Source organism: Leucoraja erinacea, chromosome 22 (assembly GCF_028641065.1).
Source record: "Leucoraja erinacea ecotype New England chromosome 22, Leri_hhj_1, whole genome shotgun sequence".
NCBI classification, from domain to species: Eukaryota; Metazoa; Chordata; class Chondrichthyes; order Rajiformes; family Rajidae; genus Leucoraja; species Leucoraja erinaceus.
The window spans coordinates 24,309,463-24,334,255 of record NC_073398.1 but is presented as its reverse complement, the minus strand read 5'-3'; the positions used below and the strand labels follow the sequence as shown (position 1 = coordinate 24,334,255).

The window sequence follows — 24,793 nt, the reverse complement described above, 5'->3', positions numbered from 1 at the left end:
AGGGTTTGCTCTGGTTTGACTTCGCAAACCACACCACACATTTATCTGCATAACTCTCTACTAACCGTTCCTCAATCTACTTGCCCAACTGATTGAGATCCTCCTGCAATTTTTGATAACGATTTTAACTATATACAATACTGCTGACATTAGCTTCATCTGCAAACTTGCTAATCATGCCTTGTGCATTCTCATCCAAATCGTTGATAGAAACTACAAACAGCACCGTTCCCTGAGGCGCACCACTAGTCACAGCGGTGCAGTCCGAAAAACAACCTTCTACCATCACTAGGTACACAAAATTGCTGGAGAAACTCAGCGGATGCAGCAGCTTGTAGGTGGGCGGCGCGGCTCTGGCCAGCAGCGGCCTCTGCAGTCTGTCCGCGTTTTATTATTTTCTGTCTGTGTTTTAATGTAGTTTTTGTTATTTTTTGTTGGGGGGTGTATGTGGGGGGGTGGGGGAAACTTTTAAAATCTCTCCCTGCACTGGAGACCCGACCTTTTCTCGTCGGGTTTCCGTTGTCGTTGGGGCCGCAACGAGGAGCGGCCTCCAACAGGAAGAAGCCGGGGACTCTGGTGCTACAACTCACCGTCGCCGTCGCGGGGCTGGCCGAGTCCGGAACGGTTGGAGCGGTGGAGGAGCGCTGCTGCTGCTGCTTCTGCTGCTGCGGCCCGACCGGAGAGTCGGAGGCCCCAACGACAGGTCTGTGGACGGCGGCACCGGGAGCCCGCGGCTCCCTGGAGGGAGACCGCTTTTCAGGGCTCTCGCAACGGCGACTTCCCCCGCCCGAGTTGCGGGGTCGAAGAGCTCCTGGAGCGGGGCCTGACATCACCGCTCCGCGCGGCTTGGAATGGCCGCGGGACTCTGCGAGCGCACACCGGGGCTCCAACATCAAGACCCGGTGTGCGACCTCGCACCACCCGGCGTGGCTTTAATGGCCGCGGGACAATTGCCATCGCCAGCCGGGGGCTTTGACTTTGACTCTGACATCGGGGGGGGGGAGAGTGCAGTGGAGAATTAAGTTTATTTGGCCTTCCATCACAGCGATGTGATGGATGTTTATGTAAATTATGTTGTGTCTTGGGTCTATGTCTTTGTATGTATGGCTGCAGAAACGGCATTTCGTTTGGACCTCAAGGGTCATACAAATGACAATAAATGTATCTTATCTTTATCTTATCTTAGCATCTATGGAGCGAAGGAAATAGGCGACGTTTCTACCATCACTCTCTGCTTCCTTCAATGAAGCCAATTTTCTATTGACTAGCTCTCCCTCAATTCAATGCAATTCAATCTTCCAGAACAGCCTACCATGCAGATCCCTTTCAAAGGTCTTATTGAAGTCCTCATGGACGATGTCTATGGCTTTACCCTCGTCAACATTTTTGGTTACTTCAAAAAAAATATGATTTGTAAGACACAATCATGCTGACTACCTCGAATCAACCCCAGAAGCATACTGCACACATCTTATCCCTCAATCTTCTCTGGTAACCTGCCTACCACAGATGTTTGGCTCACTGGTCGGTATTCCCAGGCTTTTCCTTGCAGCACTTAAATAGGGCATAACAATAGCCACCCAGCAATTCCCAATGTGGTCCGTGTGAAGCAGAAAGAGAGGAAGGAGGGCGGGAAGTTAAGATAGGGCTGGTTGTGGATCACGTTGAAACTGATAGAAATAGTAGACAATGTGTTGAATGCAGAAGCTGATATGATGAAAGGTGTGGATCATGGGATCTCAATGGTCTGGGAAGAGGGTTTAAAAACAGACATGCGGGAAATAGAGAAAATTTGTGTACAAGCTCCAACAACTTTTTTGTGGAAGGTGGAGAACATTTAAGAAGCCCTAGATTAGAAGGCCTCGTTAACAGTTTAGTTTAAAGATACAGACCTGAAACAGGCCCTTCGGCCCACTGAGTCCACGCTAATCAGCGATCCCCACACACTAACGCTATACACACACCAGGGACAATTTACAATTATACCAATCCAATTAGCCTACAAACCTGTACATCTTTGGAGTGTGGGAGGAAACCGGAGCACCTGGGGAATGCAGGTCATGGGGAGAACGAACAAACTCCGTACAGATAAGTACCAAAAGTCAGGATCAAACCCAGGTTGCTGACACTGTAAGGCAGCAACTTTAACGCTGCACCACCGTGCTGCCCTAGTGTGGTGGAACTGGAGAAATTCATAAATGAGATCGCATCTTTACAGGAGGCAGTGTGGGAGGAAGTATAGTCAAGGTAGCTGAGGGAATCAATATGTTTAAGTAGATTTCAGGAGCGAGCCTGTGTTCTGAGATGGAGACCAGGAGATCCAGAAAAGGAAGAGTAGTGTCAGAGATGATCCAGGTGAATGGGAGGGGAGGGTGCAAGTTGGTGGCAAACATGGTGAAATTGATGAGTTTTTGCATGATTATTCAGTATTTGTAATCCACAAGGCACAACCCAGATGTGGAATGGATTATTCAAAGTGAGTGTACCTCCAACAATTCTCAAGGATGTCAACACCGTCAAGGATAAAGCAGCCTCTCTAATTGGCACCCAATTCACCGATCTCGAACATGCATTCCCCCCACCACTAGTTCAGTGGATGCAGTATTGTCCATCTCCAAAGTGCACTAGTTATTTGCCCACATTACCCTGGCAGTACCTCCCAAACCTGAGCTCTCTGCCACAGAGAAGAGCAAAGACAAGGGCAGTTGGAACAATTCAGCTTCCCCTCCAAGCCACTCAGACCCTGATTTGGGAATGTATCACTGGTCCTTTTTTGTCACTGGATTTAATCTTGGAACTCCCCGCACAATAGAAGTGTGGGAGTATATTCACCAGAAGGACTGCAGCACCAAGTAAGAAGCATGTTGCTGGGCATGCTCGTGACATCTTTATCCCAACATCCATCTGAGGAGTTAATAAAATGTAATGCTTTGGGTTTTTTGCTGTACAACACATTTGACTAATGTAAACACAAAATGTTGGACTAACTCAGCAGGACAGACAGCATCTCTGGAGAGAAGGAATGTCTGCTTTGAATAACTTTTCCTCCTCCGACGTGAGTTCAGCAATTCTTTCCTACAGGTGACTAATGTAAACACTCTCTTGTTCTGCGGGCGTGTTCAGATAAGCAAAACACAAATATTTGTTTTATTGTGTTGGATTCAATTAATCGTGGTGCCGGACAATGATGATCGTTGGACATTTTATCTAATGAAAAGTGAACCAATTCTGGTGGGGCTTATATTGTGGATTATTAATGCTTTCCTGTGCTAAATTACCACCCCTGGTAAGTTATGTAATTTGCAGATTGACTAGAATTGTTGTATTATCCTATCAAAGTATTTTGAAGAAAATTCCACTCCCGAAACATTACTGCAAAGATTCATATTTTTTTCCAGGACTCTAAATCTATCAGTAAGCATATGGCACTGAGGTAATTCACAACATTCATTCAAACATTGACTCTCTAAGAGATGAATTTGCAGACAGAATCTTAATTTGCGATAAAAAGCTTATGTAATGTCTTGGCATGTGTATTTTTGAATACATCCGTTTTACTGTGTTCATGGAAATCACCTGATTGTTAGATTGCCTTTTATTTCAAAACAGTGTGGTAGGAACCCATTTTAAAGATTACATTTCAAAACTTGACAGTGGTTTGCATCAAATTAAAAATACTTAATATAAATGTGAATATCACCAAACAAATTATGATTTAAACCAGATATACAGAAATCATGAATACTTGTTTCATGTTGCTTGAATTTTGCACTAGTTTCAGGAAAACTAGACTAAGTGGGACCCGTTGGGTCCCAGCTTCACACCGGAGGGCTGGTCCCCCAACGCAATATTCCACCTCTCCACCAATTCCAATATACACACACACACACGTGCGCACACACACACACACACCCTCCTCCACCTCATACACCCTCCACCTCACACACACCCACACACCCTCCATCTCACACACACACACACACACACACACACACACACACACACACACACACACACACACACACACACACACACACACCCACACACACACACACACACACACACACACACACACACACACACACACACACACACACACACACACACACACACACACACACACACACACACACACACACACACATAAACACACACACACACACACATACATTCACACACACATACACTCACACACACATACACTCTCACACACATATACTCACACACACACAGACTCACTCACACACATATGCTCACACATTCACACACACACATACAATCACACACGCATACAATCACACACGCATACAATCACACACACACATACACTCACACACTGACTCTCACACCATATATATGACAGTAAACTTTCTTGAATCTACTCATACGGCTGAGCGCGGCCTCTCCCACTGTGGGGCTTCCGCAGTCAGCGGCACTTCCACAATCAGCGTGACCTCTGCACTTACCGGAAATTACGCAATCGGCGCGACTTCTGCACTAACCAGAAATTACGCAATCAGCGCGACCTATCCACTAAGCGGAAGTCTAAACACAGTCGGACCTAATAAAGCATTTATTCCTTCCAAACACAGTCGGACCTAATAAAGCATTGCAATTTCAAGCACAGGCAGGGCAGCAGGCCAAACAACTCATGGCAGTGTCATTTCATTTCATTTAATTTCCAATTAAGCATTGCACTTTCAAGCACAGTGGAATTCTGTGGAATTCTCTGCCTCAGACGGCAGTGGAGGCAGGTTCTCTGGATGCTTTCAAGAGAGAGCTAGATAGGGCTCTTAAAGATAGCGGAGTCAGGGGATATGGGGCGAAGTCAGGAACGGGGTACTGATTGGGGCTGATCAGCCATGATCACATTGAATGGCGGTGCTGGGTCGAAGGGCCGAATGGCCAACTCCTGCAATTATTGTCTATTGTCACAGGCAGGGCAGCAGGCCAAACGACTGCAGACTCACAGTTCAGTTGATTCGCAGCTTTGAATGACAGTCGTGGCCTCTCCCTCGTGATCTTGCAGAGGGACTGACTCACGTCCAGGCATCCAGGGTTTTTATAGTCCTGCGCCGCGCCCCCCCCACGGAAGGGGCGTGGTGATTGATAGGAGAGAGGACCAATCAGCTGATCTCAAGGATTTTTAAACACTCATAACTTTTTATTTTTAATCGATGGGAGAAATCCTCTGGGCTGGCTCAGCAGAGGAGAACTGTGAGTAAGATGGCCAAAAATCACAGCGATACAGGGTAGCGTTTTTTCTAAAATCAATATACAGCGCAAACAGGAAGTGGTCATGATGAGACTTTTAATTACATAGATATTCGATGACACCATAACAAGGCATCAAATATACTGAAAGAAGACAAAATTGCTGGAGAAACTCAGCGGGTGCGGCAGCATCTATGGAGCAAAGGAAATAGCAATGTTTCGGGCCGAAACCCTTCTTCAGACTGAATTCAGAAACCCTTCTTCAGACTCAAATATACTGAAACACTGAAAAATGTTGTCAGATGCTAATATTACCTGCCTTCAGAGCACCCTTGTTGGTGACCAGGTACCAGTCAGACATTGTAATCCTCCCATTATATTCCTATTATATATTAGGTTAGAAACTGAATGAATGTTAATGTCTATCATTTTGTTTGCAAGGCAGAGGTTTGACACACAAACACAGAATGAGAGTAGTTTTGTTATCCAAAGAAAAATTCCCTGCCAAAATGTAGTTCTTCACTATTAAAGAGATCAATGATTCCAGTTGTGAGAGTCGTGAACTCTTTGTGCAACATTATCTGTGGAGATCTTGAGTTTTTTTTGATCAGATAAGGCAGTGGAGACTAGATTTTGCAGGGAAATGCCATCACATAGCCAGCAAAATTTGAGATCTTTGCTCAAAGCTGTAAGTCCCAAACTTACTAATAGTAGTTTGCTATTGAATCCACATGAATGCCTGAGTGGGATTTGGAGTTATAGTAACTCCCCACCTTTTAGATGGTGGTGGCTTGAAAAACATGGAATGACTATGATAATCAATAGTAGTTTTCAATGTTAATGCGTGAGCTTATTTAAATATTCAAGTAAATGTATTATTTTAAATGTATAATATGTTGTAAATATTGTGATAATTTTTGGATGTTTTTGAATGTTTCCAGATGAAAGAAACATAAAAATACATTTTGACTAACAGCCAGCTAAGGAAAATATGTGGCTTAGAGGGCCATCACTTTTTCCAATCATTTCATAGATAGGGTTTGTATGCGCCTTGTCTCAATAGCTTTATAGTGCGTGGCCTGGTCAGTGTGCTAGTCATCATGATTGAGCAGCAGGCAGACTAAGGAGCACACGTTGATGCTGATCAAACTGAATGTGGCAAGCACAGACATTTTGTCATCAATCAGCCGAAAATTCATGTGGTTAAAACTGACTACACAATTTAGCCTATGCTTTTACAATAGCATCAGCTGTAGTTCATTTTCAATATACTGCAGTTATGAATGATGCTGCACAATGCACTTCTTCCACTATTTAAAAAAAAATTAAGTGGCTGAAAAATTAGAATCATTTTGAGAGGGAAAACATTCCAATCTGAAGCAAAGACTTTTATTTTACAGATTAATTGATATCAATATTTAATAAAAATATCTAAAACACTTTGGAGCTCGAAGGTAATTACTAAAGTGTATATTTCACTGCTGTCGATTTGACTGGTAGAAAGCAAATAGATTAACAAGTGTGCATTTTCGTATTATTTCAATGTAAATTGCATTGTATTTTTAGAATTCTTATTTTAGTACTGGTGGATAGTAATAGAAACATAGAAACATAGAAAGTAGGTGCGAGAGCAGACCACCAGGTCCATCGAGCCCGCACCGCCATTCGCTCATGGCTGAACACTAAACAGACACACTTACCCACAAACAGTAGACACAAGACACAGAACACAAGACACTACCCTCCCCTTTATACCGCTAATGATTTGCTTGGTCTTTTAAATAACTCCAAGAAAATGTGATATAGATGGCGTTATGAAGTGTGTATTGGCAAAATAATAGACGTTATTATATGATTTCAGCCAAAATGAGAATGTAACGAATATCACAACATGTTTCATTTTATATTAAAAATATCTTTAAAAGCAAATTTGTATATAAATTTTATATATTGTAATATTTAATGGTTTTACTGCTATACTGGTGGCAGTGATCATATTGATGATCATTTCCTGTGTCCTGTTCATAATTGCAAAATCTGTTTCTATGGAAACAATTGAGTGCTGTTGCACACGCGCTGTGTTTGATGTTGAATGGTACCCAGAGTGTGCATTTTGCCTAAAATATAAACAGAAAATGCCAGAAATGCACAGCAGGTCAGGCTTCACCTGTGAGGAGAGACATCATTTATTTTATTTTTTATTTCTATTGGAGTACAAATTTTGTTCACTCTTTTATATTGCAAATAATGATATACTTTGAACCCCAATGAACCTCAAAGCACAGAATACGGTGCTTGTATTTAAAGAAGCTGACATTTCAATTATAAGCATATTTATATCGTTGGCTTTGCTAATCAGATCTGTATCATGTATCGTGTCTGAAGAAGGGTCTCGACCAGAAACGTCACTCATTCCTTCTCTCCAGAGATGCTGCCTGTCTGTATCGTGTATGTTGTGTTCAGCTGCAGTTTACAAATTTTGGAATTAAAAAGGCTCACATACCTGATTTTCTTTAGTATATAAAATCTCAAACAATGATTTTAAAATAACTTGGGAAGAACAACGGATCTGTAGTGAATCAACTGAATGACAACTTTAAACATGTAAATATGTTGAATGAGAAATATTTGCCACTTTTTCTATACAATTGAAGCAAAATGTGCAAACATTTTCAGAATCACAGATATAACAAACCTGCTATTGGTATTTCAGTATATTCCTGATGTCATTTTCCTTATATTTCCTTCCCATTAATCAACATAATTTTGATATGGGCACCTTTGATGCAATATAATTCTAGTGCACTTATTTGGCATGCTTTAAAATTCCACAAATAATAAATATAGTACAAATGGGCAGATAAATGGCAGATAGAGTTTAGTCCAAGCAAGTGTTGAGGTTTTGGAGAGGGTACAAAAGAGGTATATCAGAATTCTGCCTGGATTGTATGTGTATTAGCTACAAGGACAGGTTGGAGAAACTTGGATTGTTTTTTCGGAAGTGTTGGAAGCTGAGAGGAGACCTGATAGAAAGAAAGAAAATTATGCGAGGCATCAGTAGGGTAAACAGTCAGAACCTTTTTCCCAGGGTGAAAATGTCAAAGACCAGAGGGCAAAGCTTTAAGATTGGAGGGGTGAAATTTGAAGGAGATGGGCGGAGCAAGTTTTTTTACACAGAGAATGATAGGTGTCTGGAATACGCTGTCAGGGGTGGAGGCAGATACCATCATGGCATATCCCCTCAATCCCTGCATATCCCGACTATCCCTGCAGAAGCACATGGATATGAGGGATTAAAGGATATGGATCGGGAGAAGACAGAGGGGATGAGTTTAGCCTGGCATCATGTTCAGCATGGACATTGTGGACCTAAGGTCTGTTCCTGTGCTATACTCTTCGTTCTTGGTTCTTGGTTTCTTGGTCCTCCAAAATATTCCAAATGGATTTTAAACTGGAACTGATGAAGGGAAGGCTTCACTGTTTTAAGTTTTAGTATGCAATTGTAAAAAAACACTTCAACTGGTATGATTTAAAAATGTCAGTCTGCTTCTGTGATACAGTAAGTTATAATAGGTATTATAAACATGTACAACGCATCAGATTTAAAAAATATATATTAATTAATCAACCGTTGATTTATTGGAATATGCTTATTAGATAAGACAGGATCCATAGATAGAGAATTAGAGTTAATGTCTCAGGTTGTTCAGAAACATATTTGGGTTGTCTGTTACAACCAATGTATAAGTTCATAAAATGGTGACGGGGTGAAACTTGAGCAATCAAGTTTCAAGGTAAAGCTAACTTTATTCCAATTCTTATCCTGTTTTTTGCATTCAGAAATCCTGTGATTAGTTTTTTTTAAGTCTCTTTTTTAAAATGTGTGAATAAAAATGGCAAAAGTCCAGTGTATGCAAAGTACATCATATCATGTCAATGAAATCTCAGTGATAACATTGAATTTCACTTTGTAAATTATGATTTGACATGGCTGAGACTTACAAATTGATTCAGGACCCGTGGGCAAAAACAAATGGCCATGTTTTGCAACCATCTGTCATCAACCCATACATCACTGAGGCTCTGCTGACCTTCAAACATCCATTTACATCCATTTTGCACTGATCCCTTATTAATTACATTCCCCACCCTCAAGATTTTACCACTTATCTGCACACTAGGGGTAGTTTGCAAGGTAAAATGTGCTGGTTGAACTTATACAATTGGCCATGAGAGGCAGCAGCTCTACCATTTTCCCCAATAAGATTTTAAATAATTTACCTTAAGTGATGTGCCTACAGACTTTCAATCACCAGGATCTTCAAATAAAGAGCCATCACAATCAAATTTTATTCTCACCATTTAATATCTAGAGATAGGCAGATTTCCAAGATGTAGTTCATATCTGAATCGGGTGAAGGTAAATGTGGAAATCGTCCCAAACACCAACACCACTACCTCTGTCCCCCCCCCCCCCCCCCTCCACCCCCCTCCACCCACAGCCTGGCACTGTCTCAAACTGCCCCCAAACTATCATGCCTTTTCACAGTTGGCTAATACAATGTTTGTGTATGTAACTCCGATGGTTTATATGTTTAAAATATCAAGATGCTCAACTGTATCAAAAGTAAATCATTTGTAAAGGATTTTGAAATGATTAGTCTTAAACTAATAGTGAAAGGATTGTTACATTTTGTGGGATTCAATTTTTCATAAAACTCAAATCATAAAATAATTTAACTCTTAAGATGTTTTAATAAATCATTCAATATTTCCCCTCCCTTTTTCAGGCCAGAGGCTCACCACAAAGCTGCAGCAGCTGCTGCTCCTCCTCCACCACCGCCTCTACCAGAGCCTGTTCCTCCAGAGCAAGAGGAGGAAATCCTGGGATCTGATGATGAAGAGCAGGAAGACCCTGCTGATTATTGTAAAGGTAATCCAATCTCTACTGCAGCTGTAATAGTGTCATTTAATTCTTGCAGGGAGATTTTTGTTTCCTCATTGGTTTCTGTATGTGTTTCATATTTTTGTGCCTACTTTGGCTAGTGTGTTGGAATATATGGACTATTTATTTTTCAAGTGTGGAACAGTATTAATTACCACAGTACTAGTAACTAATAGAAATACTGTGAATGTTCCATGATTGTAGCATCACTTCAAGGAAAAGGAAAAAATAAAATAAAGCATTTTTGAAACTCTTAAATGGCAATATTTTTGTGAAGGTATATTTTGATTGCTGGCTGGTGCGGACTCGGTGGGCCAAAGGGCCTGTTTCTATGCTGTATCTCGAAACGAAGCTGAAAAACAATCTGCAGGAGGATTTAATGGGTCGAGCAGTCGCTGTGTGGAACCGAATGGTCAACCAATTGAAACCCTGCATTCCTGTCGGTCTTGATGAAGGGTTTTGTCCTGAAATTTCAATCATTCTTCTCCACTGACATGTTGTTTGATCCGCTAAGTACCCCCAGCAGATTGTTTGTTGAACAATCAGTGAGATAGTTACACAAAATGCTTGGAATTGGTGCCAGGAACTCTGAAAAATATTGTCTTTCAAGCATGTTTATAAATGCCCTTTCATTCCTTTGACTCTGGTAATCAAGGAGAGACTGATTGGCATTAAGATCAAGCTTTATATTTGACAATTTTGTGGCGGCTTCACTTTGTGATTTGGAGTTTAGGGAGGATAAAATATTTATTAGATATCCATGGTGTTATGATATATATACATCGGGACTACTGCACATCACAGATGATGGGGACAAAGAGGGCAGCAGAATCACACTAGGGATTCTTCCAACACGTCATTGATCTTTCCTATTCAAACCTGAGGCTCACAGGGGAAGCTTCCTATTGAGTTTATTACACTCAGCAGAACTTGATGATATTTCTCTTTTCCATTTCCGCAGAGATGGGCGGAAATCGCTTTTAAAACATGGGGGACACACAATTTCCTGGTGGCCCGATGATAAGTGTGCATGACAACTAACAATTTTATCTCCTCCCACACACACACACACACACCTTACACACACACGTCTTACACACACACATCTTACACACATCTCACACGCATCTTACGATAACGATCCTGGGGCCTGGGGAAGACTTGAGAGACAGTGAAAGAAGGCCAAAAGGAGTGTAAATTAAACTAGATATATATTTGCGCTGAGGCCTCTCCCCGTCCCATTCCCCCCCCCCTTCACCCCCCAGGGATTTCCGCCCAACTGGAGTTGAGTGACCATTGCCGAGTTCAGTCTTGCCGAGTGCTTTGCAAGGAAATACCTTCAAGTATTTGCTAACTGTCAAATTCATCTTGCATCACATGTTTGTCAGCTTATGCTCATTATCAAGTTCAACCTGGATGACTTTCAATTTGGTTTTAATTTCAAAAAATATAATTGTTTAGTAGAATGAAATACAACATGAATGCTCCATTTTCCAAATCTGTCGTGCTCAAATGTCCATTAGTTACATAGTCATTGTCCAGTTAATTCTATCACAGAAATCAACAAGCCTAGCTTGAACTATGATTGTGTCATCATAACCTGCACTGATCAGCAAAGCTACCGATCAATTGTGGAAAAAGGCAAATTGAAATGGATCCAGGTCATTACTGAGCAAGAGTTGCTCAGTAATATGCACCATACCAACCACTTGAAGTACTTCATCACAATGGATGTGAGTGCCACCAGTTGGCATTCATTATTGATGCTTTCCAAAGGTAACTCCTCAAGAAGGGTCTTCTGGCATTGACCACAAGGACCGAGGTCATAGTGTCATTGCGGGATGTGGGAGCTCACGGACGCACATTATTGTTCTCCCACTTCTAAGCAAGCATAGCACAGGGAGTGATATGCTGCTGTTATTCGGTTAGCCTCAAAGGAAGTGATGGCAAGCAAGTTGTGCCATAGCAGAGCTCTCGCTTAACTTTTTTTCCCTGTTGTCAGCCGGGCAACCTTGGCAGCTTTTTAGGTTGCCAAATGACAGTTTAGGTGGTCATTTAAGATGGCTTGCATGACGCGTGCTCGGATGAAGTGCGCAGTCACCAGTCGGAATTATGCTCAATAAAGCATTCACATATTATTTCTGCTTCAAATAAAGTCACAAACTAACATATTCACCAATCAAGGCATGATATATACCACAATGACATGCAGCAAAATTATAATACTCAACTCTTTTTACACTTTGCAATTAATGCAATTTTTATTATTTCTTTCCACTTCCAAACAAAAATGTGGTTGGATTATTCAGCGTATGATCAACCTGTGTCAATAAATCCTGGACCTTGATAACATATATGCTTAACCATGCACACTACAGATTGATGCAAGCATGTTTTCTGTGAAGGACCAAAAATTATCATGACATGGCCATAGCAAGGGTCGTTATTGCTATCGGTACAGTAACACTCTCGTTTCCCGCATAATTAATCCACAACAAAATATACAGGTTGTAAGGAATTTTCTAAAGGAATTTTATGATAATAGCTGTTAAAACTGACTATACCCATCTGACAGGTTAAACATTACACTAACTAACAAGAAATGGCCAAAGGACATAAATGCAGCAAATGTTCTTTTGGTAATATATTTAAAGGTGTCAAGGCGCCACATTACCGGACATTCAGATTAGATGTATGTGTTTTGAACAGCAATGAAGATATCCAGTTTGTAAGCAACAATTAAAAAAAAAATTGTTGATAAACACTTTTTCCATCATTCCCACTTCAGAATTAACGTTAAAATTTCAACTGAAATATCTCCTGACCAAATTTGTGATGTATATGACTGACTGTAGAAGTAAAACCTGGATAAATCCAACATATAGTTGTGAATGTTGCTCATTAAATAACTAAAGTACTGATACTCCATATTAAGAGCATTGATTTGCCATTAAAATGAATTCTGTAATAACATGTCAACGGTAGCAGTGACAATCGACCACTGCAGTTTTAATGTTTCACGTGTTCACAATTTAATTAATCCATCTTTAAGGATTAAAACAAATAATAACATTGGGAATTAAAACATATTTGATTGCATTCCATTATCAAATATAGTCAATGTTCACTCTGAAGACATTTCCAGCGCAGTAGGGTGGGGGGGGACCAGTGTGGGATGGATAGATGGGGGGCGATTTGAGAAGGCGGTGCGGGATGGATGGATTGATTGAGGCAGGGGAATTAGTGCATGTTGGTTGGAGTAGGTAAAATTGTGAGGAGGATGCCAGTGGGGATTGAATAATAATAATAATAATAATAATAATAACTTTATTTGTTAAGCACCTTAAAAAACAACCAAAGCTGACCAAAGTGCTGTACAGAAAAAAGAAAACAAGCAAGACATCATAAAACAGGCAGAACAACAGAACATACAGCTAACACGAGGCGCATAAATTACATACGAAAATCCAAACAATAAATTAAAATACATAAAACACGAGTACGAACCACGCAGCAAAACCAAGCAAATAAAGTAAATAAACAATTCAACACCTTACTGGTCTACAAAGGCCACGGAGAATAGATATGTCTTCAGGAGTGACTTAAAAACAGCTAGAGAAGGGGCCTGTTTAACATGCAGAGGCAATTCATTCCACAATCTCGGAGCCGACACAGCAAAGGCACGGTCCCCTCTGAGCTTCCGCTTAGTCTTTGGCTCAATCAGGAGCAGCTGATCATCTGACCTGAGAGAGCGGGAGGATCAGTTCAGTGCAGGATGAATAGGTGGATCAGTACAGGATGAATGGGGAGATTACTACAGGATGTAAGGGGGGGATCAGTGCAGGATGGTTGGGGGATCACTACAGGATGGGGGGGGATCAGTGCAGGGATGGGGGGGGGATCAGTGCAGGTTGGGGGGGGGGGTCAGTACAGGATGAATGGGGAGGATCAATACAGGGTGAATGGTGGCGATCAGTACAGGATGAATGGGAGGATCGATGCAGTATAAATGGAGGAGTGGTCAGTACAGGATGGAGCTGGAGATCAGTGAAGGATGAATTGGGGGATCAGTACAGGATGAATGGGGGGGGAGCAGTACAGCATGAATGGGGGAGCAGTGCTGGATGGATGGGAAGGGGGGTCAATACAGGATGAATTGGGGGACCAGTGTAGGATGGATGGGGAGTGGCAGGAGAATCAATGCGAGGCGGATAGGGTGATCAGTGCAGGATGAATAGATCGGGGGGGGGAGGGTGTAGACGGGGAGGAGCACAGGGGATTCAGTGAATAGAGGCGGGAAAGGGGAGCAGTGCGGGATGAAGAGGAGGGGTCCCAGGATAAGGGGGATGGAGAGGGGCGTATGAGAGAGAGAGAGAGAGGGAGAGGGGAAGGGGCAGAGGAGGTGGGGAGGAAGGAAGGTCAGCGCTCCTCAGACAACACCAGCATCATCGCCCCGCTGCTTTGGCCATCCCGGTCCACTGCCTAGTGCCGCTGCCAAAGGGGGAGGAAGTTGGAATCTCCTCGCCACCGCCTCCCCTCCTCCGCCAGCCAACAGGAAGTTGCGGGGCCGAGCGGTGCAGGTGCTTCAGACGGCGGAAGAGGGCTTCCCCCTTCCTCTCTCCTCCCGGCCTCGGTGTGCAGGAGGGTTTGTTTTGAAAGCAGTTATCGCTGTAGGTGGAGTGGCAAGCAGCAGCCGCTATGAGGGCGGGCAGGGTGAGGGAGGAGGTGGAGTCGCCGCCACTGCTGCTGTGAGGGCCCGTCATTCGCTCCGACCCTCCGTCACCCCGCACTACAGCCGTCGCCGCCGCTGACCAGAAACGTCACTTATTCCTTTTCTCCAGAGATGCTGCCTGACCCACTGAGTTATACCAGTTTTTTGTGTCTCTTCGGTATGCACCAGTATCTGCAGTGTCAAGCCAGGCAAAATGACCGGGCTTTTAGGTTGCCCGGCGGGACTTTAGGTGGCCATTGGCACCCAGGTAGCCGTTATTTTCGTGCGCTGCAGTGACTTTTCCTGTGAAATGGTGTTCAAGTCATCGCTCATTTCACTGTGATTGCCACTTTCTTGCTCCTGACAAGACTTTTTTTTCCAGAGTAGATTAAGGTGCAGGCTTACTCTGAGAAGGAAGAGCCCTGGTACCCAGCTCATCTACACTAAAGTAATTGAACACATTTTAACTAGCTTAATTAAATCAAATAGAAAGCTTTACTTCAATGTGAAGCTGCAATTTCATTTGCAATCTAGTGTATTGCATTTGTTGCTCATGTTGTTGCCTCAACAGATTTAGTGACTGCTGTTATCTTCACAAGAGTGACCCCAGGTGTCATGTCATTGTCACTTTATTTCTCCATTCCTCTCCCATTTTGTATAGTATCCAATATTACTATTATGCCGTTGAAGCTCAAGAAACAGCACCTCACCTTCCATTTAGAACTTCCCCTCTGATTAGCAATGCTGTGTGAGTTGCGTCCTCCTAAAACTAACCCTTTTTATCCCAAGTCTGTGAGCACATGTATTTGGATGTGGATCTTGTCAGAACATTGGACGCACTGTCATTTATTTATCCATTGCAATAAATAACTTGAGCTACTTTTTTATATCTATGTGGGTTGATGTACTTCAATTGATAAATTTATCTTTGGACGAAAGCCAGGCAGTTTAAAAAAGTTAGCTCTGCATTTGGGGGGCCAAATCAATATGCGAGAGTTACAACTAAATGTACGCCAGAATTGGATTTCATCCAGTGATTTGTAATTTGCTGTGTTTACTGTGGTGAGCACAGTATTTAATTTTCTGTTTTAGAAATTCATTTGAAAATAATTTGTCTTCTAAATCCTTGCTTACACATGATTTGTACAACTGAAGCAGGCCTTTCAATTCAACATGAAAGGAGCTATCCAATTTCATTCTCTGCTCTTATTCAGTGCACTTACCATTATCTTGATCTCTGGCTGTATAACATGGTGTTTACTTTGGTCTTGTCTAGCCAAAGCCAAAGTATCGCTGAGGACATCAATTTTCCATCTTGCACCTGTAATTTCATTGCTTCATGTGAGAATATGCTTAACATTAGAAATGAACACTGAAACCCATGCACATTGGATTATAATACTAATTTATACCCATGTTTGCCCAATACTGATTGATTTTTCCTTCTTTCACTATTAATTTCTCTTCAAACTGCAACTGACCTCCCTTCAAGCTTACAGCTGTAACCTGCTTTATCACTACTCAAAGGTAGACACAAAATGCTGGAGTAACTCAGCGGATGAGGCAGCACCTCTGTAGAAATGGAATGGGCAATGTTTTGGGTTGAGACCCTTCTTCAGACTGATGTCAAGGGAGGGGGCGGGACAAATATAGAATGTAGGTGCAAGACTAGTGGGAGAACTGGGAAGGGTAAGGGGTAGGAGATATAATTATCTGAAGTTAGAGAAGTCAATGTTGATACCACTGGGGTGCAAACTACCCAAACAAAATATGAGGTGCTGTTCCTCCAATTTGTGCTGGGCCTCACTCTGACAATGGAGGAGGCCCAGGACAGAAAGGTCAGATTGGGAATGGGAGGGGGAGTTGAAGTGCTGAGGCACCGTGAGATCAGGTAGGTTAAGACGAACTGAGAGGAGGTGTTCAGCAAAACGATCGCCGAGCCTGCACTTGGTCTCGCCGATGTAGAGAAGTTGACAACCAGAACAGAGGATACAATAGATGAGGTTGGAGGAGCTGCAAGTGAACCTCTGCCTCACCTGGAAAGACTGTTTGGGTCCTTGGATAGAGTCGAGGGGGGAGGTAAAGGGACAGGTGTTGCATCTCCTGCGGTTGCAGGGGCAAGTACCTGGGGAGGGGATAGTTTGCTACCCTATACATTCTTAGACCATCATGTGTTTGTTATATTAGACAGTCACAAAGTGGTAGAAATACTTTCATATTAAAATTATAGTTTTTCATTATATCTCTCAAATCTATTTTTCTTTCCTTTTTCTGAAATTATTTGACAATTGAACCAGGATACCTCTGGTTCAAGTGTTGCATATACTCATTAACAATTCTTCATTATGGTTGATAGAGTAGATCGCCTCTCACTTTATACCCAGTGACCAACTTCTCTTTGTAGACTGTGTTGAAACATCACTGAAATTTTTTAGGAAAGCAAATGATGAATTGATTGTGTTCACATAATCTTCTGGGGAAAAGAAAGTAAATGTTGAATTTGCTCTAGACCAATTTATAAAATTAAATACTTGTCGCATTCCAAAATAACAACAGCTCAAATAATAATGTAAAGTAGAAACTTGCTAATTAGCTTCTGCAATGCATTTTCAAACAATTCTTACCTGAAGAAAACTCTTTTAAAAATATTCATTTAACTTGATATATACCATGTCATGGGCTATCTTAATCAAATGCATATAATAATAGCAACTTGACAATGTATATGTTTTGACATGTTGTGCCATGATTAAGTATTCTCTTGCCTTAAAGTAAAATTGGTTTAATTCAAGACCTTATCTCACTTTTGCTGATATTTGAGGATGGCATATTGGTATTCTAGTAGAAAACAATATAAATATAATGAAGGAAACAAGCTCCCTTGATTTTATTGTGGTATTTATTTTGCCATAGAGTTTTATCATGTTTTGCTTGTTTCCAATAGTTCTCCTGCAAGTACAATGTTTATGTTGAAGTATGATTTTCTGTTGTGATTGGAAGGAAGCAGTGATGATTATCACATCCCCTTTTAGAGATACAGCATGGAAACAGGTCCTTTGGCCCACTGAGTCCGTGCCGACCAATGATCACCTGTACACTAGTTCTATCCTATAAACTCGGGAGAATTTTACAGAAGTCAATTAACCTACAAACCTGCACATGTTTGGAATGTGGGAGGAAACCGGAGCACCCGGAGAAAACCCACGCGGTCACAGGGAGAATGTGCAAAACTCCATGACTCTGTTCTGTATTGATTCTGGACTACCACTTAATAATGTGTGGAGGGGTTTGTGACTGGGAAATAAGGAATAGCAAATATTAAAAATTCACAAGGAATTCTCATTCTGTGCTTCATTATAAAAAATACAAATATTCATCAAGTGTGTCAGCTGAGGCAGCTGTTCACTCTTTTTCTTCAAAGCCATTGATTAATTGTGTAGGAAGATAGACACAAAAAGCTAGTAGCTCATCGGGTCAAGCAGCATCTCTGGAGAAAAGGTGATGTTTCGGATTGAGACCCTTCATTGTGTTAGTTTGTCGTTGGTCAGAAAATCACTTTTGGACCTAATATACAAGTGATATGTCCAGACATATGCCCAAGACTACTACCTTGGAATAATGAACTTGGGGATGTGTTTAATGCCCCTGTTGTAAATATTTATTTTGTTAAATAACACCAGGTTTTGAATAATTCACTGGTGTCAGTACAGTTTTGGAATATGTACTTTCTAGGAGAAATAAAAGTTGCTTACTCGTTATTTTTTCTCCTTTCAGGTGGCTATCATGCTGTGAAAATTGGTGATTTATTCAATGCACGATACCATGTAATTAGAAAGCTGGGATGGGGACATTTCTCTACAGTGTGGCTGTGTTGGGACATTCAGTAAGTAACCATTTTGTAAATAAAGATGCAATTGTTGTCAACTTCTACGACGTTTCCTATTTTCATAATTGAAAGGAAATAAACCTATATCCACTTACTTTTCACATCCATTTCACAAAAGATCCATTACTATATACAAACACAGAACTACTAGAAAATGTTGGAAGTATTGTGTCTCTGGAGGGAGAAGCAGTTATGGTTCATAGGAACTTGGGAAAATTTAGAAAACATGAATATTTTAAGCTGTGACGATGCTTCCTTCACCACTTCCCTGTGTATTGTCTGTGTTAGGTTCGAGCTCAAGAGAAAATGGATGATGCGGATCAATATCAACAGAGGGCGATGAAGGCTGGTTACTGACTAATCTGTCAAGAGAAAGTTAAAACAGTCAAAAACAAATAATGCTGTAATTGGTATCAGTTATTTCAGGTTTGCAGCAGCTGCTGTGTGTTACATACCACAGTTCCAGCATTCTTGGATAAGTTGAGTGAGTGGGCTGGTGCATGGCAGATGCAGTATAATGTGGATAAATGTGAGGTTATCCACTTTGGTGGCAAGAACAGGAAGACAGATTATTATCTGAATGGTGGCAGATTAGGAAAAGGGGAGGTGCAACGAGATCTGGGTGTGTTTATACATCAGTCACTGAAAGTACGCAAGCAGGTACAGCAGGCAGTGAAGAAAGCTAATGCCATGTTGGCTTTCATTGCGAGGGGATTTGAGTTTAGAAGCAAGGAGGTCCTACTGCAGTTATACAGGGTCCCGGTGAGACCGCACCCGGAGTATTGTGTGCCATTTTGGTCTCCTAATTTGAGGAAGGACATTATTGCTATTGACATGCAGCGTTGGTCACCAACTTGATTCCTGGGACGGCGGGGCTGACATATGATGAAAAAGAATGGGTCGGCTGGGCTTGTATTCACTGGAATTAAGGATGAGAGGGAATCTTATATGAAACATGTCCAGAACCAGAGGTCACAGTTTAAGAATAAGGGGTAGGCCGTTTAGGACTGAGATGAGGAAACATTTCTTCACCCAGAGAATTATCTGTGGAATTCTCTGCCACAGAAAGCAGTGGAGGTCAATTCACTGGATGTTTTCAAGAGAGAGTTAGATTTAGCTCTTAGTGTTAAAGGAATCAAGGGATATGGGGGAAAAGCAGGAATGGGGTACTGATTTTAGATGATCAGCCATGATCATATTGAATGACGGTGCTGGCTCGAAGGGCCTAATGACCTACTCATGCAGCTATCTTTCAATGTTTCTATGTTTCTTTGGTTGTTTCATTTTTCTCAATTGATCATCTGTTTACACCTCCAAGAGACTGATTAGCTGCAATTAACATACCATCACCACCTCCTATCAGCTGACACCAATCTGTGCCATCCATTTTTTCTTGGCCTTAATGTGATCACAGACATTATGGTCGATTCCCACAGTCTACTCTTTTTACTACAATTTAATGCATACCTACTTTCTGAACTCCTGTGGTTCTGACAATAGGCAATTGACCTGCAACATTAACTTAGTTTCTCTTTCCACAAATGCTGCCTGATGTGCTGAGTACTTTTCAGCTGTACTATTTCCATCAAAGATCCTATAGCTCTGCTATAGGATCTTTGATTTCCATCTTCAGTTAGAAGCTCTCATTGGATCCTGACTATCCTAGAAACCAAGACAAATTTCATTTTTTGTTATCTTCTGAGATTTAAGTATCGCTGGCAAAGGCAAAGCCAGCATATATTGTCCAATTCTAACTGCGCTTGAGAACATGGTCATGAGCTGCCTTCTTTAATCACTGAAGTCCTTCTGGTGAAGATACTACTCCAGTAATGATTGGGTCACAGATTGGGAGATGCCGCAAAGAGTACATAGAACTTAAAAAGTACAGCACAGGAACTAGTCCTCCGGTCCATAATATCTATGCCAAATTAATTTGTCTCATCTGTTTACACTTGACCCATTCCCCTCCAATCCCTACATATCCAGGTGCCCATCTAAAAGCCTCTGTCACACCACTATTGTGTTTGCCCAAGCAATGGGTTCCACGCACCCACCACTCTCTATGTAAAAAAAACTTGCCTCGCACATCTCCTTTAATCATTTCTCCTCTCGCCTTAGCTATGCTTTCTAGTCTTTGACAATTCCACCTTGGAGGCTAAAGGTTCTGACTGTCTCCTTTATCTATTCCCCTCATAATTTTATACACAGTAAACTGTTTATAACAGATTTTGGTTATAGCGGACGGACCTATCAATGCCCCGACTTCTGACACTATCCCTGGCTCGCAAAGTTCACCAGCAAGCCCTTCTTCATACACCGCATGGTCCAGATGATGCAGCTGTGTTGTAGCCCCTGCGGACAACGTTTTCTTCAGGCTATGTCACTGACGGGATGTGTTTGGTCAGAGAATAGAGATGCAAGGTACTTGTTTAGTTCCTTGCCTACATCCTCTGATTCCAAAGATAAGTTCCCTCCTTTATCCTTGAGCAGTCTTTGCATTGCGCTGGTTACCCTCTTGTTTTTAATGTAGTTGGATTTTGAGCTGGTACATACAGCACCCAATGTGAAGAGAATGCTTTGTTCTGGAAGGTGTTCTGAAATGTTTTGATGTCATACTCATCTAGCCAAGCGGAGAATATTCCATCATGCTTTTGACATGCCACAACTGGTGGAAAAGCCTTGGGGAGTCAGAAAGGTGAATCACTCACCACAGGGATACCTAGCCTCTGGCCTACTCTTGTAGCCATATTATTTAAGAGGCTTATCATTTGAGTTACTGATCAATTGTGCCACCTGGAGCTATTGATGATAGGGGACTATGCAATGGTAATGTCATGGGTAGGTGGTTAGACAGTCTTTTAGAGATGGTCATTGCCTTGCACTTCTATGATGTGAATCTTATATCCCATTTCTCAGTTCATAGTTAAATCTAGATCTTGCTGCATGCAGGATAAGACCCTGACTAGTTTGAAGAAGGGTCTCGATCCGAAACATCACCCATTCCTTCTCTCCAGAGATGCTGCCTGTCCCGTGGAGTTACTCCAACAATTTGGGTCTATCTTCCATTAAATAGATTCCCAAACTCAATCTCTCTTCATTGGAGAAACTTTTCATCCTATGAACCAACTTGGGGTATTCTATGGTACTTTGGTACTTTATTTTCACATGTACCGAGGTACAGTGAAATTCATCTTTTGCATACAGTTCAGTAAAAGCATTACTATACATAAACACAATCTTGGTTAAGTACAAGTGTATAGGAATAGTACTCTGAGAGTATACAAGAGTCTCTATTTTTTGCTGCCCTTTTTTGTGATTCGTCCAAGTTGATAAAAATGTAGATTTCTTAACTTGCCAATATAGGCCTGTTGTCCTGGCGTTGCACTGTTGGCCAGGCCAATTGAAGTTGTTGGTGTCCTCCACTGCTCAGTGCCACTGCAGGCCGTGTCTGATTCACTCGCTCGGCAACTTGCAGTGATGCCTGATCCAATCAAGGGCCTACTGCAGCTGTATTGCTGCAGGGCCTACAGTGGCCTACTCCACGGATGAACCATCGTCCCTCGTCTCATCCGGCAACAGTTCAGTCTTCATGCCCCAGGGGCATCTACCGCAGCTGACCTCGTAGCAGCCACAGTGCAGTGGGAATGGGCTATAGGTAGGGAGATACAAATCACAACATTTGTTTGGATAAGGGAAGGTGTAGAGGGGTAAGGCCTTATGGAGGTAAATTGGACTGATATAGATCGGAATCACAATTGGCGAAGAGGAAGTGGACCATATGGACCTGTTTCTGTGCTGTACATTCCTGATTCTATGAAGTGACAGGAATCGACCAATGTGTGGATATTAGCTGGAGAAGATTTTGCTCAGATTTTAATTCTGGTCACTGCAATCAGACTTAGATAGATGATGGTGTTGTCAACATACATATTAAAGCTGATATTCTGCATCTAAATATCATCACCAATGAGAATAATGAGCAGGAGGGAGTAAAGTTTGGAATTGGGGTTGTCTCTGCATATTTTGACCAACCTCTGTAGTCATGAAGACCCTTGCATGACTTGTGCTGGCCCAACTGACATTTTTTTTAAATTTCAAAATAGACTTTATTCGAGAAATAAATATATACAATACATGATCCTTACAAAACTCCATCCGCCATTCTCGGAGGCTGTACATACATACAATGCAGTTTCCCCAAATCACAATTTTTTACCCCACACCCTTGCCACTCGTGGCCCACTGGTGTGGAATCCCTTCCCATATTTTGAGGGGCGTCTCCACCACACCCTGCCCCCTATGTCCAGCAGCGGAAGGACCCTAGACTGTGGTCCTCCCCCATTGAGCCTTGGCGTTGGCTGCACCGAGCTTCATTGCGTCCCTCAGCACGTACTCCTGCAGTCTGCAGCGGGCCAGTCAGCAACGTTCCCTGACGGACAGCTGAAAAATAATACAATCCCCCTGCAGTTTGCATACCGGGCCAATAGATCAGTGAGGCAATCAACCTAGGCCTGCACTTCATCCTCCAGCACCTGGACCGCCAGGGGACCTATGCAAGGATTTTGTTTGTGGATTTTAGCTCTGCATTCAACACCATTGTACCAGAGCTACTACACTCCAAACTCCCCCAGTTGACTGTGCCTGAATCCCCCTGTCAGTGGATCACCAACTTACTGACAGACAGGAAGCAGCATGTGCGGTTGGGAAAGCACATCTCGGACCCGCAGTCACTCAGCATAGGAGCACTGCAAGGCTGCGTACTAACCCCTCTCCTTTACTCTCTCTACGCCAACGACTGCACCTCCACAGACTTCTCTGTCAAGCTTCTCAAGTTTGCGGTCGACACAACCCTGATTGGACTGATGCAGGATGGGGAAGAATCTGTCCACAGACAGGAAGTGACACAGCTGGCGTCCTGGTGCCATCACAATAACCTGGAGCTCAATGCTCTTAAGACAGTGGAGTTGATAGTAGACTTTAGGAGCGCTCCCCCATCTATCAACAACACCACAGTCACATCTGTGGAGTCTTTTAAGTTCCTTGGAACCATCATCTCCAAGGACCTTAACTGGGGGGCCACCATCGACTCCACAGTCATAAAGGCCCAACAGAGGATGTACTTCCGGCAGCAGCTGAGGAAATACAATCTGCCACAGGCAATGATGGTCCAATTCTATGCTGCCATCGTAGAGTCTGTCCTCACCTTCTCCATCATGGTCTGGTTTGGCTCAGCCATCAAGCATGACATCCGGAGTCTGCAGCGAATCGTTCGATCATCTGAGAAAAGGTTATTGGCTGCAACCTTACCCCCATTGACGAGCTGTACACTGCAAGGGCCAGGAAGTGAGCAGTCAGATCATCTCTGACCCCTCTCACTCTGGCCACAAACTCTTTGAATCACTTCCCTCTGGAAGGTGATTCCGGATTCCTGTACCTTAGTTGGTTAAGTGACAATAAACGAGAACAAGAACTCGACTGTCAAAGCCGCCACAGCCAGACATAAAAACAGCTTTTTTCCATGAGCTCTACTCAATAACCAAAAGTTTGTAGCCTACTTTTGCTCTGGTATTTTATTTCATTCAAATATTTAAACTATAATGTTTAATTCTTAATGTTTTAATGTTTTATGTTTTATTCTTAATTGTTTACTGCATGTCGTGTTGGTACTTGCGAGCGGAGCACTAAGGCAAATTCCTTGTATGTGTACATACTTGACCAATAAGCTTATTCATTCATTCATTCATTTGGGCAGTGGAATGCCATGGAAGTGGACTGCAGAGGAGAGAAACTGGGGATTTTTGGCCATGTCAGAAGCGGATGGCGCTTGAGATTAATGAGGGAAGACAAAATAATTCATTTGTGGGTCAGGCCGAATAGTCTCAAATGCAGGAAGGTGGAAGACTTCCTATCACACATCACAAGGCCATTGAGTCCATGTTGGCTCTTGCCAGAACAGTTCCATTATTTCTATTCTTTGATTGCTGCATTTGACAATGTCATTGTAAAAAGGAATGGTGCTTGAAGATTTCCTCAGTTA

At 42.3% G+C, this 24,793-nt stretch overlaps 1 protein-coding gene across 9 annotated transcripts in view; it reads left to right on the top strand.

The window, feature by feature from the left end:
- The window catches only part of LOC129707820 (SRSF protein kinase 2-like), a 133,891-nt gene that overhangs the window by 67,408 nt on the left and 41,690 nt on the right, over window positions 1–24,793 (top strand). For all 9 annotated transcript variants that reach the window (XM_055653190.1, XM_055653189.1, XM_055653191.1 and 6 more), the window contains 2 exons: window positions 10,005–10,147; window positions 18,645–18,753. In XM_055653190.1, coding sequence (XP_055509165.1) covers window positions 10,005–10,147; window positions 18,645–18,753 — 252 coding nt within the window. The remainder of the gene's footprint in view (window positions 1–10,004; window positions 10,148–18,644; window positions 18,754–24,793) is intronic.